This window comes from Takifugu rubripes, chromosome 9 (genome assembly GCF_901000725.2).
Source record: "Takifugu rubripes chromosome 9, fTakRub1.2, whole genome shotgun sequence".
Classification (NCBI taxonomy): domain Eukaryota; kingdom Metazoa; phylum Chordata; class Actinopteri; order Tetraodontiformes; family Tetraodontidae; genus Takifugu; species Takifugu rubripes.
In genome coordinates, this window is record NC_042293.1 from 13769355 (window position 1) to 13783154 (window position 13800).

Here is a 13800-nt window from a genome sequence, read left to right on the forward strand (position 1 = left end):
CCGTGTTTGTTTGAGCTGCCACCTAGTGGACAACCCTGGTCAACGCACATGAACCACGGGAATGGCTTCTTTTAAGTCGTACTACAAACGAGATGAAAATAGTGATTAACAATTTAGTGTTTTCACAGTACAGATTTAAAAACCTAATATAAACCTAGCTATTTTCATTTGTTCTCTAACTTCTGGTAGACGGCATCCCTTCGGGTCCTTCCGGAACCCTTCGGTAATTTCCGCTACATCTCTGTGCTGGTGGAAAAACAACCAAGAAGGCCGGGAGCCATTCTCTTTCCGCGTATTCGCCCGCCATTTCCTTTACATGTGAGCAAAAAAATATCGCTGTAGTTCGAATAAGGCGTCGCCGAGGTTGCGTGCGCTTCGTTCTCCCGGTGTTCGTGGCGAGCTCGGCTGTGTTCGGAGCCCGGTCTTCGCCGCGGCCGCTCGTTCACATTCGGCTCTTGTCGTTCGTGAGAATGGACGAGACGGACTCGGCCACGAAGACGCTCGGGCTGAACGAACCGCCCCTCGGCATGCCGACGGTGGACGGCTCGGATACCGAGTCTGAGGCCGAAGTCACCACGATGGCTGTGATGGCGGAGCCGGGAAACATCGACATCGGAGCCGAATCCCTGCCGAACCCAGACGAGGCCGAGGCAGCGTTTGCAGGCAAGGCGGGCTTTAGTGGCGGATCGGGCCTTTAGTGTTGGCGGAGCGTGCACCGTGCAGGAAAGTGCACGCTAAAGACTACACTGCCTGCAAAACTACAGCCGAAATTGAGTGATCGTTGACTTTAAACGGCTTTGTTTAATCATGCAACATACATCTGATATGTTGGGAGAAAAATGAAAAGTATATTTTATTGCTCTTTTCGACCTGCAACATCCAAATGTTTCAGTCTGTGTTTTTTTTCAGTATCAGTCTGCACTAGATTAGATTATTATCCCATAATAATTCTATCAATGGGATGTATTAGATTATGGCATAAATCTTACTTTCCATTGTCAGTAATTTCTGAATTTGTGTTCATCAAGACATTTTTTTAAAAACAAAAAATATGGGTGAAAACCGACCTGATTATATTTCACTCTTTTTCCCTGCAGGTGTGACGACAGTGACGGTGCGAGACGTTCAAACATCTGAGGACAATGTTTTCACCACAACGGTGGCCACATCAGAGAGTCTGCCTGAGCACATGCTGGTAGATAACACACACTGATAACACACACAGGGAAGTGTGTCTACATCCAGTCACTGCCTGTGTTTTAAGCAGAGCTCATCGGTTGATTTTGGCCTCTTTCTAATGCAAAAACCTCAAAAAGTCCCAGTTCTGTTCAAAAGTTTTAAACCTAGAACGAAGGTCTTTATTCCTTCTGGTTTTGCTGTTGTTTAAAATGTGGATGATGTCATTTAACCCCCCAGAATGAGGTCAGAGAAGTGATGAAGGTAAGGTAAACACGTGTGTGTGTGTGTGTGTGTGCACCATAGAGCGGAAGGACAACCCTGCAGCTGGGTGAAGGTCTCAGTACCCAGAAGGCCACACTGATTGTCGTCCACACGGACGGCAGCATCGTGGAGGCCGCCGGCCTCAAGTCTGCCGCTACCATCGCATCACCAGGTGTGTGTGTGCGTGACAGTTACCTGCCTCGCAACATAAATACACACACACAGACACACACAAACACAAACGAATGCTAGTTAAGTCACTCTCAGCATCTTCCTCAGGCCCACAAACCCCGCCCACTTCGCTGGGCGCCCCTCAGGTGAAGGACTCCTGCTCCAAGTATAACTGGGACCCTTCGGTGTACAACAACGAGCTGCCGGTTCGCTGCAGGAACGCCAGCGGCGTCCTTTACAAGAGCAGACTGGGCTCAGGTGAACCTGCTGTTGCTAACGTTGCTCACGGACGCGTGCTCGCCCACTTTAGGGTCCGTGTACCACACACTGAGCGCTCTGTCGTGCTGTGTTCAGGGGGTAAAGGTCGCTGCATCAGGCACAACCAGCAGTGGTTCACTCCCACGGAGTTCGAAGGCCTGGCAGGAAGGGCGAGCAGCAAAGACTGGAAGAGGAGCATCAGATACGCCGGGCGGCCCCTGCTGTGCCTCATTCAGGTGCACACTGGACTTCTTTAGCCTTCGGTCAATCTGGTTCTGACAGAATTTGACGTGTGTTTTGATTGGGTAGGAACGAATCCTGAACCCCCACGCGGCCTCGTGCACCTGCGCAGCCTGCTGCGACGACCTGTCCGAGGTGAGTCGCCAGTGCTGCGTCTGCACGATCACGGGACACAGACAGTCCCCAGATCAGGCAGGAAATTTGTCCATTTAAGTGTCTTTCTCCCCTTCAGTGTCCAAAGGATGCAGAGTCTCCGGTAGCAGAAAACATCACGATGGTGCGGCTACTTTCATTCTGACCGTCAGCTGTTTCCGTTCTGCCCCTCAATCTGCCCTCTGTGCCCCGTCCAGACCGGTCCAATTCGCCTCTTCGTCCCCTATAAGAGACGGAAGAAGGACGAGTCTGCGGTCTTGCCCCCCAAAAAACCTCCCGCGCCCAAAAATATCACGCTGGCTCCAGGAACCACATGTGCGTCACGTGACCCGTTTTCCATCCCGCCCCAATGTGGGTTCCTGTTGATTAAAATGTCTGCTGCCCTTCAACAGTCACAGTGTCTCCTTCGGGACAGTTTACCACCTCGGGGACCCTGACCTTCGACCGGACTCCGGGCGACCCCGCCACCACTGCCGCCGCCATTATTTCCGAAGGCTCGGCCCAGAATGAGGTGTTCACCAGCACGGCAGGTCGCAGCTCTGGACGGATCCTCACGGATCCCGGTGATGGAGACTTTAGTGTTTGGGCCTCGGCGCTCACTCGCGTTGCTCCTTCTCTCCCGCAGTGCTGACGGCGTTGCCAGCGCTCGCCGTCTCTCCTCAGCCGGTTCATGCCAAGATGACCGGGGTGGCGTCGCCTTCCAACGGGCTCGTGTCCAGCCTGGAGGTGGGGCCCATCGGAGGGTCGGGCCCCGTGGTGAGCGAAGCCCAGAAGAACACCTGGTTGTACTTGGAGGAGCTGGCCAACACGCTGCTGAGCAACGCCCAGCAGCTGAAGGCTCTGGTAGAACAGGCCAAAAACTCACCAGGGGACATCACAGGGGTCAGAGGTCACGGGGGCAGGAAAGAGGTGAGGGGGAAAAAAAACACAATCTGAATAGAACCCTTAAATACATACGTTTAACATAGTGTTTGTCCTTTCAGAACCAGATCATATTCCAGCAGCCAGAGGACTCAGAAGCCAAGAGGAGTTCTGAAATGACAGAGATCATCATCAACGTAAGAGGCCTCCTCACACACCTTCGGCTCTTGTGTCCCTCCTGCGTCACAGGTTCTCCGTGCTTCTGTAGCAGATGTGCGTGAACTGCGGTCGCGTCGCCATAAGTGAGTGCACGGGCTGTCACAAGGTCAACTACTGTTCCACCTTCTGCCAGAGAAAGGTAAGATGAGCTTTCTTCTTCTTTTTTTTTTGAGTGCAAACACAACTGGAGTGCGTTCTCTCTCCCCCCTGCAGACACACTGAACAGGTTCGGTGAACGTTGCAACTCTCATGCACTTGTTTTCTCGCTGCAGGACTGGAAGGATCACCAGCACATCTGCTGTCAGTCATCAGGGGGTGTGGCCGTTCACGAGGACGAGTCAATCACGTCCATGGACATGGACAAAGTTAAATGACAGCAGCTCCATGTCCATGCAGTGCACAAAAGTATGAGCTGTCAGGACAGACAGGAAGTTATGTTGATATACAGATGTTACATATCTGTGGGCTTTTTTGTAAATTTAAAAAACAACAACATTTGGAGTACATGTGTGAAATTATCAATCACTGTCATTGTTTTAATTAAGTCAAATAAACGCTGTCAGAGTCTTATCAGTGCGACGCCTAGTGGTCAATAAGAGAACTGCGGATTGCATCTTTGAACTACACACATTCAAATCATGAAAACCTACACTTATAAACCCAATTAATTAAATAGAAACAGTTTTTCCACATGTTTTCTTAGTAACCTAAAGAAAAACCTTGGATCAATTTTCATTTTGGTGCCAACCAATTCAGAAACGTCCGACATTTTCACTTCATTTCGCGTGAGAAAAGAAACGTTCTATTGATCTGATTTATTTAAAGTTGCTCTAATCCTCCATCGCACACTATCACCCTTTTCTTGCGGTTTGTCGTGTTCCGCTGTCCAGCAGCAGTGAAGCGGAGCTCCCTCATGAACCAACGCAGCCGTTTCATTCAGAACTCCGAACAACTTGGACGGTTATCTGTCCTCTTGCTTCGCTTTTCTTTGTGATGCCATATCTTTCAGTTTAGAGTCCAGCTTCCTGTGCAGGTAGGCTTTCTTGTTGGGGTCCATGGACGTGTCCTTTCTCCCGCTTCCAGCGTAAAGAACCCCTTCTTTGCTAATTCTCATGCGAGCGTGGGACTTGGCTTTGTCTCCACATCCATGAACCTGGAAAAGGTTTAAGATATGAGAAAGGGTAGTTCCAAGTGGCGCCAACGACGGCTGGGGGAAGCGTTCACGCCTCACCTCTGGGATGTGATGACTGAGGCAATACTGTCTGTTGCAGTGCAGACAAAGCTGGCCGAGAGTCAGCACAGACGCTTTACACTTGACGAAGCTGCACACGCTGTCGGCCTTCCGGACGGCGCTGAGGAGAGCGTCAAAGTCGTCCTCTGGAGCAGCAGCCGCAGCAATGTCGCAGGCACCCATCTTGACCTTCTTACCTGAAAGAGACACAATCATGTTGGGATACTGACAAGAAGCTGCTGTCAGGTTCAAGCTGTAAAATAACCAGCGACAGAAATGAGGCCAAAGGACACCGATCGCCCCCTGGTGGTAGGTTAGGGCGAAGAAAGGGAGCGTTTCTCCTACTGACCTTTAGCCGATTTGGTGTTCTTTGACGATGGAGCTGGCGGGGTGTTGCTCTGCTGCCGTCGTTGCTGAGCATTTTCTTCCCGTTTTTGCTGCTCTCTCTCCATCCGCTCTAAATGTAATTCTTTCAGGCCTAACTGAGGCTGACGCAGCAACTCCTGTGTGGATTCAGAGGGTTTCGAGCGGACGTCGACCTCTTCTTCTGGCGTCAGCTGCTCGGCCGGCACCGGTTTCACAGGCCTCGACACTGTGATGCGCCTGTCTTTGCCTTCGCCTGTACTCTCATGTGTCAGGCCCAGCTCTTCGGCCACCTGGTGGACCAGCAGGCGGTCATGAGAGGTGAAAAAAGACGGAAACTGGAGCTCATTACCATCGCGGTCCTTCAGGAAGAGCTCCACCTGCTTCCTGATCTCGGAGTATCTGTTTTTGTTCTCCTCTTCCTTCATCAGCGCCGTCTCAGTGGGCTTTTGGGTTTTCTTATTCCCAGCTTTTACATTACTACAACTACCAGTTGGCGTCTTCTTTTCCTGTCTCTCCTTGCTGGGGGGCTGATCTTTAACCTTTTGTTTGGGGGCGGATGTGTTTGTCTTTCCTCCTTTGTGGTCGTGCGTGTAGTTCTGCGGCACAATGTCGTGGATGTACTCAAACGCTGTTCTGACTTCGCCACGCTGGGTCACATGATCAATGAGGGATTTGAGGAAGGCGTGATTCTGGACCGTACGCGTGTCACACACGATGGCGATGTGACGCCTGGCGCGGGTGACCGCCACATTTATCCTTCTGTCTTCTGCCAGAAACCCAACTTCCCCTACAAAAGGAAAGAGCTAAAGTACTCGTGCGGAGGGAAAATCCCGCTTTTGATCATAACAGAAAAATACCTTTTCTGTTGGAGCGAACTAGCGACAACACCACAGCCTCTTTTTCTCTGCCCTGAAATCCATCCACCGACTTTATCTCCAGCGCTGGATGTCTCACTGAAAGCCTCTGGCGCAGAAGATCAACCTACATAAGGGAAATAAAAAGCCTCCATTTCACTGACTTACGTAGGAATTCTTATTTTCTGTAGAAGTGCAGACCAGCTGGCTGGTTCCTGAGGTTTCTGACCTACCTGCAGGTTGTACGGGGCGATGACGGCAATGTCTTTGGCTTTGAGACCAGCTTCAGTCAGGGCTTTTATGTGCAGCGCAACAATATCGACTTCACCTGAGGGTCAGGATGAAACACTCCACAAACCTGTTGGAATATTCACTGCAACTATTTTGGCAATGGGAGAAACCAACCTTCGTTGCCTTTAGACTGCTCATCCGCCACCTCCATCTCGTTGAGCCCACAGCCAGCAGTGTCGATGAGGAGCATTGACGTGCTGGTTTCCTCCACGCAGGCGACTCCTGGCAGGTCTCTTCGCATGAAAGACGCGACTTTCGTTGTTGTGGTCTCATTTAAAGCGGTATGGAAGAGTGACATGCTCCCACCTACTTTAACAGGTGACTCTCCACAGAGCTGTGAGCTGTTAGTTTTCCCTGGTACATCTGATCAGACGCCCACTCCATGATGGCGCCGTTCATGCGGTACTGAACCGTCAGCATTCGCACCACCGTGTCTCCGTACATCTGGATCAGCCGCTCCATGAGACTGACGGACAAGCCTTTCACTGCAGCCCTGCGGAGGACGACGAAACAAACCCTATAAACAGGATTCAGCTTCTGACCTGCCTCACTCTGGACCCGCCAAGATGGCTCCGTCTGATTTCAGATCCAAGAAAAGGAATATTCATTTACAGTTTGGATTGTTAAAGCTTTTACTTTTGGGATTTGATGGTAGGCGGTAGCTGCTTGTAGTCTCCAGCCAGAACACACTTGCGTGCTCTGAGCAGGGCGATCCAGCAGCTGCTCTCCAGGGCCTGAGCGCACTCATCTATCACCACCCAATCAAAATGCTCCGCTGGCAGGAACTTCAGAGGCCCGTCGTCACAAGCACCTGCAGACGCAGGGAAGCACTTTGTGATTGCATTTCATCTTCACACCAGCGGGGGGGGGGGGGGGGGAATTTTCCCTCCTCTTCACTGACCCGTGTTGGTTGATAAAACGACATCGGCGCTTTTGAGGATCTGGGTGATGGCTGTGGTCTCCCTGCTTTTCAACTCCTTCCTCAGCTCTGTGATTTCCCTCTTGAAACTCGCCCTCTCGCCCTTATTGTGCATCTTCTTCAGTCCCACCTTGAAAGAAACACCAAAAATATGACAACACCAGCCAAGACGGCACAATGCCAGGCAGGAGCGGAGCGCCGTCAAACACTCACAAAGGCTTTATCGATGTCTTTACGGATATCGCTGATGATGTCGGCGTTGGAGCTCTGAGCAATGATGGCGTCTAATGAATGTTTCTGGATGGACTCCAGCAGTCTGGCAGGGTGGCCCAGCCTCAGGACCTTTATCTTGCACTGTGCTAACCTCTCCACTAAGTTATCCACAGCCACATTTGAGGGAGCACAGCACAGGACCTGCGCAGGTGTGGAAATCTCCCTTCAACAAGACCGCCGTGACTCATCCGAAAATCCTTTTACAATCTTACGCACCTTTTGGCCTTGCTTGACGGCTTGGAGGATGATTTCCACCACCGTGGTGGTTTTCCCAGTCCCCGGTGGTCCATGAATTACGGCCAGATCTCTCTGGGTCAGAGCAAAGGTCACAGCTTCTCTCTGGGAATCATCGAGATTCTTGTTGAAGAATTCAGTTTCGTCTGATGAAACAAAACAGGGGGTCCTGAAATGGTCCAATACTCGGGTACAAAGATGACATGACCAAGTTTTGATGAAAAAGGGTAAGTCTGACTTACTTGACTGTGAAAAACAAGAAGGTTTTGTTTCTCCGAAGAGTACATTTATCAAATTGCCAGCTGGTCCGTTACTGTAACTGTTCAATTCATTCAAGGCCCTAGGAGCAGGAACAGTTGTTACTGGGCTCGTACGTCATTTCTCTGTGATCTATGCTCGTTACAGACAATGGTAATTCAGATGTTACTGACTTCTTCATTCGTTTGTAGGTGACATCGTTTGCCAACTTCAGGAGGTTGTAGAGTGCATCTGTATCAAAGCTGATGCCGTCCTTGGTATCATCAAAGGCCACGCTAACAGACGCTTGGCTGACCCTTGTTACTATTCCGGTCCCAACCTGTGAATCAGCAGAACATCCACCGGTGTCGTACAGACCAACTATATCCCCTGTGGTGGAAGTCACATTGAATAGAAAAGTTTAAACCTGGAATACACAAAAATAAAATCCCACTTTTTAAAGCCCGCGCTCTCACCAGGTCCAAAACTATTGCTTGGCAGGGAAGAGAAACCAAGGTGTTTTCTTGGTTCGAGGATCAGGACTGTGCGGCCATACAGGCCTGTAGATTGACTTCCAATATGTAGCTTGAGCAAGCAAACGCCTTTACTCTGAAGGTCTTTGAGAGAGACATTTTCCCGCCACAACCTGCAGACAACAAAATAAGGATTTTTAAATGACACCTCACATCAACAAAAAGCCTGTGAACATTAAGATTGGGAACAGAATATCTGCTTTTAATACTTATTTGCCTACACGTGAGATACATTTTTGGATTCGGACACCATCATACAAAGATCATGATTGACAATATAACGGCACAAACCTGGTTTCCTCTATTTCTGCCTCTCTCTCCTCCTGCAGAAGCTCAAGTGTCTTTGTCACAAACTGCTCGACAGTCATTGCTCACTAAAAATACCCAAATAAGAGTTAACCAGTGTTAGCAACACACACTAATATAAATATTAGTTCACATCATAATTTCCAGTTTGACTAAAACAATCAATAGTATGAAAAGGTATCACGTAGAACATTAAATAAAGCTGAATTTATTCCCTAATATCAGTAACTACAACTACATTTCTTAAAATCTGTACCTTTCATTATATTTATATCTCTTACATCAGTTAAGACGTCCATTTCTGAGTAACATGCTGATATTGCTGCAATAAACTGAAATTAATCTTGCAGGGTTCTCTGGGTTTAAACATTCTTTCTTAGGACAGAAATACAGTAACAATTTAAAGAATTTGCTCTTGCTATGCGTCGTCAACAGATTACTACACGTACACCTTACTACTTTACAAACATACGGCTGTTTACACCACAATTGAAGAAACGGGATAAAATATTCTTAAAAAAGGAACATTTTAATTCATACTTCTGTGTCACTTACATGTTTTCGTCTTCCAGTTTCCCTGTGTTTTCTTCGTTGGTTACAATACCATGAACACTTATTGGCCACACCGCCACCAAGTGGCGGGGGCGACCAACTGCGGCAACGTGTAACCGGAAACAACTTTTGTTTTGGAAACACTACGCGGAAGTTGCCCAGCAAGGTTGACGTTTCGACAAACACTAGAGCCTCCTTGTCAATCATACCGGACAGAAACCCAACAAGCAACCGAAAAAGAAGGCCCGGTAATTGGTCCCAAATTCAGGCAGTGTGCCTGGCTGCTGAGGCTCGTTGTTTTGCGTGATATCACATCGTAGGACAGAATATTCGTTTATCTATTAGGTCTCATTCAGGAAGGAATCATCGGCGCTGCAAACCTAGGCTAACCCGGTCCTAATTTTAACTGCTTTACGAATGTTTTTCTCTTTGATTTTTTGGCAATGAAAACGACGTTATTCCTTTTGCACGCCACCTCTTGCTACTGGCTAGCCGGTGCCACGCTTTCCAAAACCGATGCAAAGAAGCCGCACAAAGCTGAGGTGGAGGTGAGTTAAGTTATTGCTTTACCTCCAGATTGGTTGTGTCTCCGTGACCTGACCGGTCTTGCAACTCTTCGCTGTCATGCCACTGGATCCAGATGAGGCTCCATCTCTAACGATTATGTTCCGTCCAGACTTCTCCTGCTGAATCGTCTGTGTTGGAGAGAGGCCTGGTGGTGTCCGACCCACACTGGAAAGATATAGTGAGGGAAGAAAAGAGACACTGTGTTCACATCAAGAAGACTTTCCCAGGACAGGTGCTTGGATATGTCACACCTGTAAGTCAACCCGTTGATGAAGTCATTCATTCCAGAACACCATTCCTGCCTCTGACAGCCGCAATACTCTTGTTTTCCAAGTCAGTCTAAAGCTTCCAGGTTGAAACAGTCATCATGACTGCAGTTATTACGTCATCTTTTTCCTAGTGGAATTCCCACGGCTACGACATTGCTAAGCTGTTTGGCTCCAAGATGACCTCAGTGTCTCCAGTTTGGCTTCAGCTCCGCCGAAGGGGGCCCGAAACCTTTGACGTCACTGGACTCCATGATCACGACCCAGGTAGAGGACTTCCACCCCTGTCAGTCAGGTGAAAGGTGTTTACCGATCTAAATCCTGCATACCGTCCTTTTACCTTCTTAGGCTGGGTCAAAGGTGTACGCAAGGCTAACAAAAAAATCCGGATGGGTGAGTACGCGTGTGGAGATGTCGGCGCAGGTAAAACTCTGCCGCCCGTTTATTTGAAGCGCTCCTTCTTCCGTCAGTGCCTCGGCTGCTATTCGATGGCTGGTCTTACCAGGATTATATGAGCGTGCTGGCGAGTGAGGATGAAATCGAGGAGCTGGCCAGCGAGCTGGTGGACATCGCGAAGGTACTGAACTTTACTTTAACTGCTCGCGGCTGCGATTGTGCGTCCGACTGATGGAAAGCGCGCTGTTGCAGACCGAGGGTTTCGACGGGTTCACCCTGGAGCTCTGGAGCCAGCTGGGGGGTAACAAAAGAAAGTACGTCTGGATGTTCAAACGTTCATTTGGCCACTTTGATGAGTAAAGGCTGATCTTCATTCATGTGACATCTGTGCACAGGGAGCTGGTCCACTTGGTCAAACACATCTGTGAGACTTTGAAGACAAAAAGATTAGACTGTATTCTCGTCATTCCGCCTGCTGTCACAAGGTAACTTCCTTAAATTTAATTAACCTTAGAAAAATAACCAAATTCATGCTGTGACACACTTAATAAGAATAACCTTGGTCCTGATGCTGAACCTTGTGGAACGCCACGTTAAATCCTCTGTAGTTGTGCTTCTGATTTTACACATTTTAACATGGAGCGAAAGTAATGAAAGTTTTATAAATGATGCCAATTTGTCCAAACCTTTAGTACGGGACAGCCTGGTATGTTTGGTCAGGAGGAGTTCGAAGAGTTGGCCCCTGTCGTCGACGGATTCAGCCTGATGACGTACGATTATTCCAACGGTGCAAAGTAAGTCAGAGGGAAGTGAAGGAAAACTTCCGACTGCGACAGCAAGAGTGACGCCGTTCCCTTTTATTGCTGTTTGGTTTTGACAGGCCGGGCCCCAGCTCCCCCCTCCCCTGGGTGAGAGACTGCATCCTCCAGCTGGCACCAACTGCTCAGTGGAGGCAGAAGATCCTGCTGGGACTCAACTTGTATGGCCTTGATTTCGCAGCCCAAGGGGCAGAGCCCATCCTGGGCGGGAGGTAACTGAGCTGTTCCTCTCTGGCTGTATCTCCACCAAGTCGTACCGTTGAAATCAGCACAGCACAATTAGGAACGACAACCTGTTATAGGTGTATAACAGTGTAATAGACCAGCACGTGTCTCGTTCTGCCTATCTTTATTAGTAAAACTGTTATTAAGTATTAACAACACTCGCCTGATTTTCCTGCAGGTACGTTGAGATTTTGCGTGAACACAGACCAAAACATGCCTGGGATGAATATTCGGGCGAACACTACATCACTTACAAGAGGTAACGCCGTCAAACACACTTTAATTCAACAGCAGGTTTTTGCAAAAAAACGCCGTTGACTGAGAAATCTTCTCTTGGGTTCAGGAACGGCGGCGTTAAACACGTGGCGTACTATCCAACCCTGAAGGCAAGTGTGCCTTTTGATGATTCATTCTCTCTGAAGGTGTTTCATACTCTTCTTACTCGCTCTTTTCAAATTCTTTTACAGTCAGTCTACCTGAGGATCTCTTTAGCTGCAGAACTGGGAACAGGAATTTCCTTGTGGGAATTGGGACAAGGATTGGACTATTTCTATGATCTTCTATGAGAGTGGGACTTCCTATCATCACCTTTGCTTCCCATCATAAACAAGGTGCAGCGAAATTTCAAGAACTGTTTGGAGATCATTTTTTTGTAAGTAAGGAGATTCTGAAATGTGCCATTGATGGAATTTAGTTAATATTCAACCTGCATGAATGTCGTGACCACACACAAATCTGGGATTTGTTGGTTTCTGTGGTACTAACTGCAGACACTTGATTTGCCTACACCCCCCACTTCATTATGTAGTATTATCCTCGTTCATGAATGTAAATATCAGGGTGCAGACGCCTGATTTCAACAGAACATCAAACTCCTCTTCAAACCAGAACTATACAAAGTTGTTTCTTTTATTTGATCGGATTTTTAATGACAATGCTGCAAGTAATGTACTTCCAAACTGTTGCCAAACATTTGTTCCAGTATTTGCCCCAGATCAATGTTTGTATGATTACGTAAATAAAAATGTGGGCCGACCGCGCCGTTGTCCACGGGTATGATGGTCCTGGTTTTCTATTTTTACCTCCCACCACAGAGCAAGATTAGATTATTTACAGCAAGTGAGGTCGACTGCAGGTTCTGACCCGTTATCAGGTGTCTGTCGACGACTACGTGCACTGCGTCTTCTTGACTCGCTGGGAAGAAAGCAAACGGAAAAACATGAGCGTCTGCGACACGTTACCGGGGCAGGTGTGACGTACACAGCGTCCCACCTGTGTAGGATCCACCGTTATCTTTCACAAAGTCCTCTACGACCAGAGGCAGGTTGGCAAAATCAGGCTGCCGCACCAGTTCAAACACTGAGGGCTGCAAAAAAAAAAACCCACAGAACAGTTGATGTTAAGAGAAACAATGAAATTTGAGTATTTTCTAAACGGGAACCCCAACAGGACTGACCCCTGTGAAGCTGTAGCCACCGAAGATCCACTTCTGTCCCTCGGTGACGCAACACAGGGCTGATACTCCTTGTCCTACAGCACAAATGGGTTCTGTAGAGACGAGCACAAGTCTGCATTGCACATGTGAACACCTCATACCGACTGTCTCCAAGGCTTAGGTCCGCTTACTCTGGTGAGAGATAAAGTGTGTGAGAATGCGATGCATGGAGCCACTGTGTGCCAGGTCGTTCAGAGCCCCAGGGCAGTCCGGTATGAGCAAGGCCTGGTATCGGGCCCCTGGAAAAGGTCAGCACAACTTCACTGAGTAGGGAAACACCAAAACAAGCATAAAGTTATCCACTTTGGCTTTCCTACCATCTATAGATTCGAGTTTGGCTGGTGTAGCGCAGGTTTTCATGTTGAAGTCTTGCACCCATCTGCTGGTGCTTTCATCCACTCCAGAAAAATCTATCGGCTTCCCCTGCGAGGAAAAAATTCTTAATGTCGGTCCTAGATGAAATATGTCCGAGAAGTGAGGCAATAAATCAAAGAAATGAACGCGTCTCACTCCTTGTGTGGCGGTCTGTAGATTAAACACTGAAGAACACAGACAGAAACACTGCTGGAAAGACTTGGCTGACACCCCTAAAAGAGCACAACAATTCAAAAGCTTGATTATTCCCTTTGTTTAGACGAGAGATGTCCGATATTAGGCTTATGAGACCGATTCATTCAATATAGAAAACATTGCATTTGTCTTAACACGGACCCTTTAAATAAGTTTAGGGACCTACCTTGAGGAGAAGCACTCGCCACTGTCAGGCATGTCGGTTTGGCAGACATTTGACTGATAACTATGATAACGCAGATCTTTGAAATGAAGAAAGAAAAATATCTGCGTCTGTTACTGTCAAATTGTCGCAGACGGAAGGCGGAAGCGCGGTCAGCTGACT

General features: G+C 48.3%; 4 protein-coding genes across 9 annotated transcripts; 2 read left to right on the top strand and 2 right to left on the bottom strand.

The window, feature by feature from the left end:
• Nucleotides 1-220: 220 nt before the first annotated feature.
• deaf1 (DEAF1 transcription factor) lies at nucleotides 221-3915 on the top strand. Of its 5 annotated transcripts, none has more exons than XM_029841742.1 (13): nucleotides 221-663; nucleotides 1098-1195; nucleotides 1483-1612; nucleotides 1720-1869; nucleotides 1966-2105; nucleotides 2179-2244; nucleotides 2324-2386; nucleotides 2460-2577; nucleotides 2655-2792; nucleotides 2888-3171; nucleotides 3231-3320; nucleotides 3395-3481; nucleotides 3615-3915. In XM_029841742.1, the coding sequence occupies exons 1-13, from the start codon at nucleotides 471-473 to the stop codon at nucleotides 3714-3716; spliced, it is 1659 nt and encodes a 552-aa protein (XP_029697602.1). In that variant the 5' UTR covers nucleotides 221-470; the 3' UTR covers nucleotides 3717-3915. The 5 variants fall into 5 exon arrangements, with proteins under 5 accessions (XP_029697602.1, XP_011605888.1, XP_011605884.1 ...); XM_011607586.2 differs by having other exon boundaries at nucleotides 222-663; nucleotides 2342-2386; nucleotides 3392-3481; XM_011607582.2 differs by having other exon boundaries at nucleotides 223-663; nucleotides 3392-3481.
• ighmbp2 (immunoglobulin mu DNA binding protein 2) lies at nucleotides 3858-9832 on the bottom strand. Of its 2 annotated transcripts, none has more exons than XM_011607578.2 (16): nucleotides 9709-9832; nucleotides 8572-8654; nucleotides 8224-8393; nucleotides 7942-8137; nucleotides 7753-7850; nucleotides 7493-7656; nucleotides 7217-7417; nucleotides 6986-7133; nucleotides 6721-6895; nucleotides 6395-6577; nucleotides 6199-6317; nucleotides 6027-6121; nucleotides 5797-5920; nucleotides 4923-5726; nucleotides 4574-4770; nucleotides 3858-4495 (listed from the first exon to the last, which is right to left on the bottom strand). In XM_011607578.2, the coding sequence occupies exons 2-16, from the start codon at nucleotides 8646-8648 to the stop codon at nucleotides 4304-4306; spliced, it is 2943 nt and encodes a 980-aa protein (XP_011605880.2). In that variant the 5' UTR covers nucleotides 8649-8654; nucleotides 9709-9832; the 3' UTR covers nucleotides 3858-4303. The 2 variants fall into 2 exon arrangements, with proteins under 2 accessions (XP_011605880.2, XP_011605881.2); XM_011607579.2 differs by lacking the exon at nucleotides 9709-9832 and adding an exon at nucleotides 9142-9203.
• chid1 (chitinase domain containing 1) lies at nucleotides 9265-12464 on the top strand. Its single transcript, XM_011607577.2, has 12 exons — nucleotides 9265-9686; nucleotides 9815-9958; nucleotides 10106-10238; nucleotides 10320-10364; nucleotides 10442-10548; nucleotides 10620-10681; nucleotides 10763-10852; nucleotides 11060-11161; nucleotides 11248-11397; nucleotides 11589-11669; nucleotides 11754-11796; nucleotides 11878-12464. Exons 1-12 carry the CDS (start codon nucleotides 9582-9584, stop codon nucleotides 11974-11976), a joined length of 1161 nt encoding a protein of 386 aa, XP_011605879.2. The 5' UTR covers nucleotides 9265-9581; the 3' UTR covers nucleotides 11977-12464.
• gatd1 (glutamine amidotransferase class 1 domain containing 1) lies at nucleotides 12302-13796 on the bottom strand. The gene is made up of 7 exons (XM_003967683.3): nucleotides 13642-13796; nucleotides 13416-13492; nucleotides 13223-13328; nucleotides 13037-13144; nucleotides 12867-12958; nucleotides 12683-12776; nucleotides 12302-12604 (listed from the first exon to the last, which is right to left on the bottom strand). Exons 1-7 carry the CDS (start codon nucleotides 13688-13690, stop codon nucleotides 12489-12491), a joined length of 642 nt encoding a protein of 213 aa, XP_003967732.3. The 5' UTR covers nucleotides 13691-13796; the 3' UTR covers nucleotides 12302-12488.
• Nucleotides 13797-13800: the final 4 nt, after the last annotated feature.

Coding starts and splice junctions, on each gene's coding strand:
- deaf1 (XM_011607582.2), top strand. CDS start 471: ATGGACGAGACGGACTCGGCCACGAAGACGCTCGGGCTGAACGAACCG. Junction 1,613..1,719: donor CGCTACCATCGCATCACCAG/GTGTGTGTGTGC, acceptor CATCTTCCTCAG/GCCCACAAACCCCGCCCACT. Junction 3,172..3,230: donor GTCACGGGGGCAGGAAAGAG/GTGAGGGGGAAA, acceptor CGTTTAACATAG/TGTTTGTCCTTTCAGAACCA.
- ighmbp2 (XM_011607578.2), bottom strand. CDS start 8,648: ATGACTGTCGAGCAGTTTGTGACAAAGACACTTGAGCTTCTGCAGGAG. Junction 5,921..6,026: donor TCGCCCCGTACAACCTGCAG/GTAGGTCAGAAA, acceptor TCCCTTATGTAG/GTTGATCTTCTGCGCCAGAG. Junction 5,727..5,796: donor AGTTCGCTCCAACAGAAAAG/GTATTTTTCTGT, acceptor TTCCTTTTGTAG/GGGAAGTTGGGTTTCTGGCA.
- chid1 (XM_011607577.2), top strand. CDS start 9,582: ATGAAAACGACGTTATTCCTTTTGCACGCCACCTCTTGCTACTGGCTA. Junction 10,549..10,619: donor AGCTGGTGGACATCGCGAAG/GTACTGAACTTT, acceptor GCGCTGTTGCAG/ACCGAGGGTTTCGACGGGTT. Junction 10,853..11,059: donor ATTCCGCCTGCTGTCACAAG/GTAACTTCCTTA, acceptor CCAAACCTTTAG/TACGGGACAGCCTGGTATGT.
- gatd1 (XM_003967683.3), bottom strand. CDS start 13,690: ATGTCTGCCAAACCGACATGCCTGACAGTGGCGAGTGCTTCTCCTCAA. Junction 13,329..13,415: donor TACAGACCGCCACACAAGGA/GTGAGACGCGTT, acceptor TTTTCCTCGCAG/GGGAAGCCGATAGATTTTTC. Junction 12,605..12,682: donor TAACGGTGGATCCTACACAG/GTGGGACGCTGT, acceptor CTTTCTTCCCAG/CGAGTCAAGAAGACGCAGTG.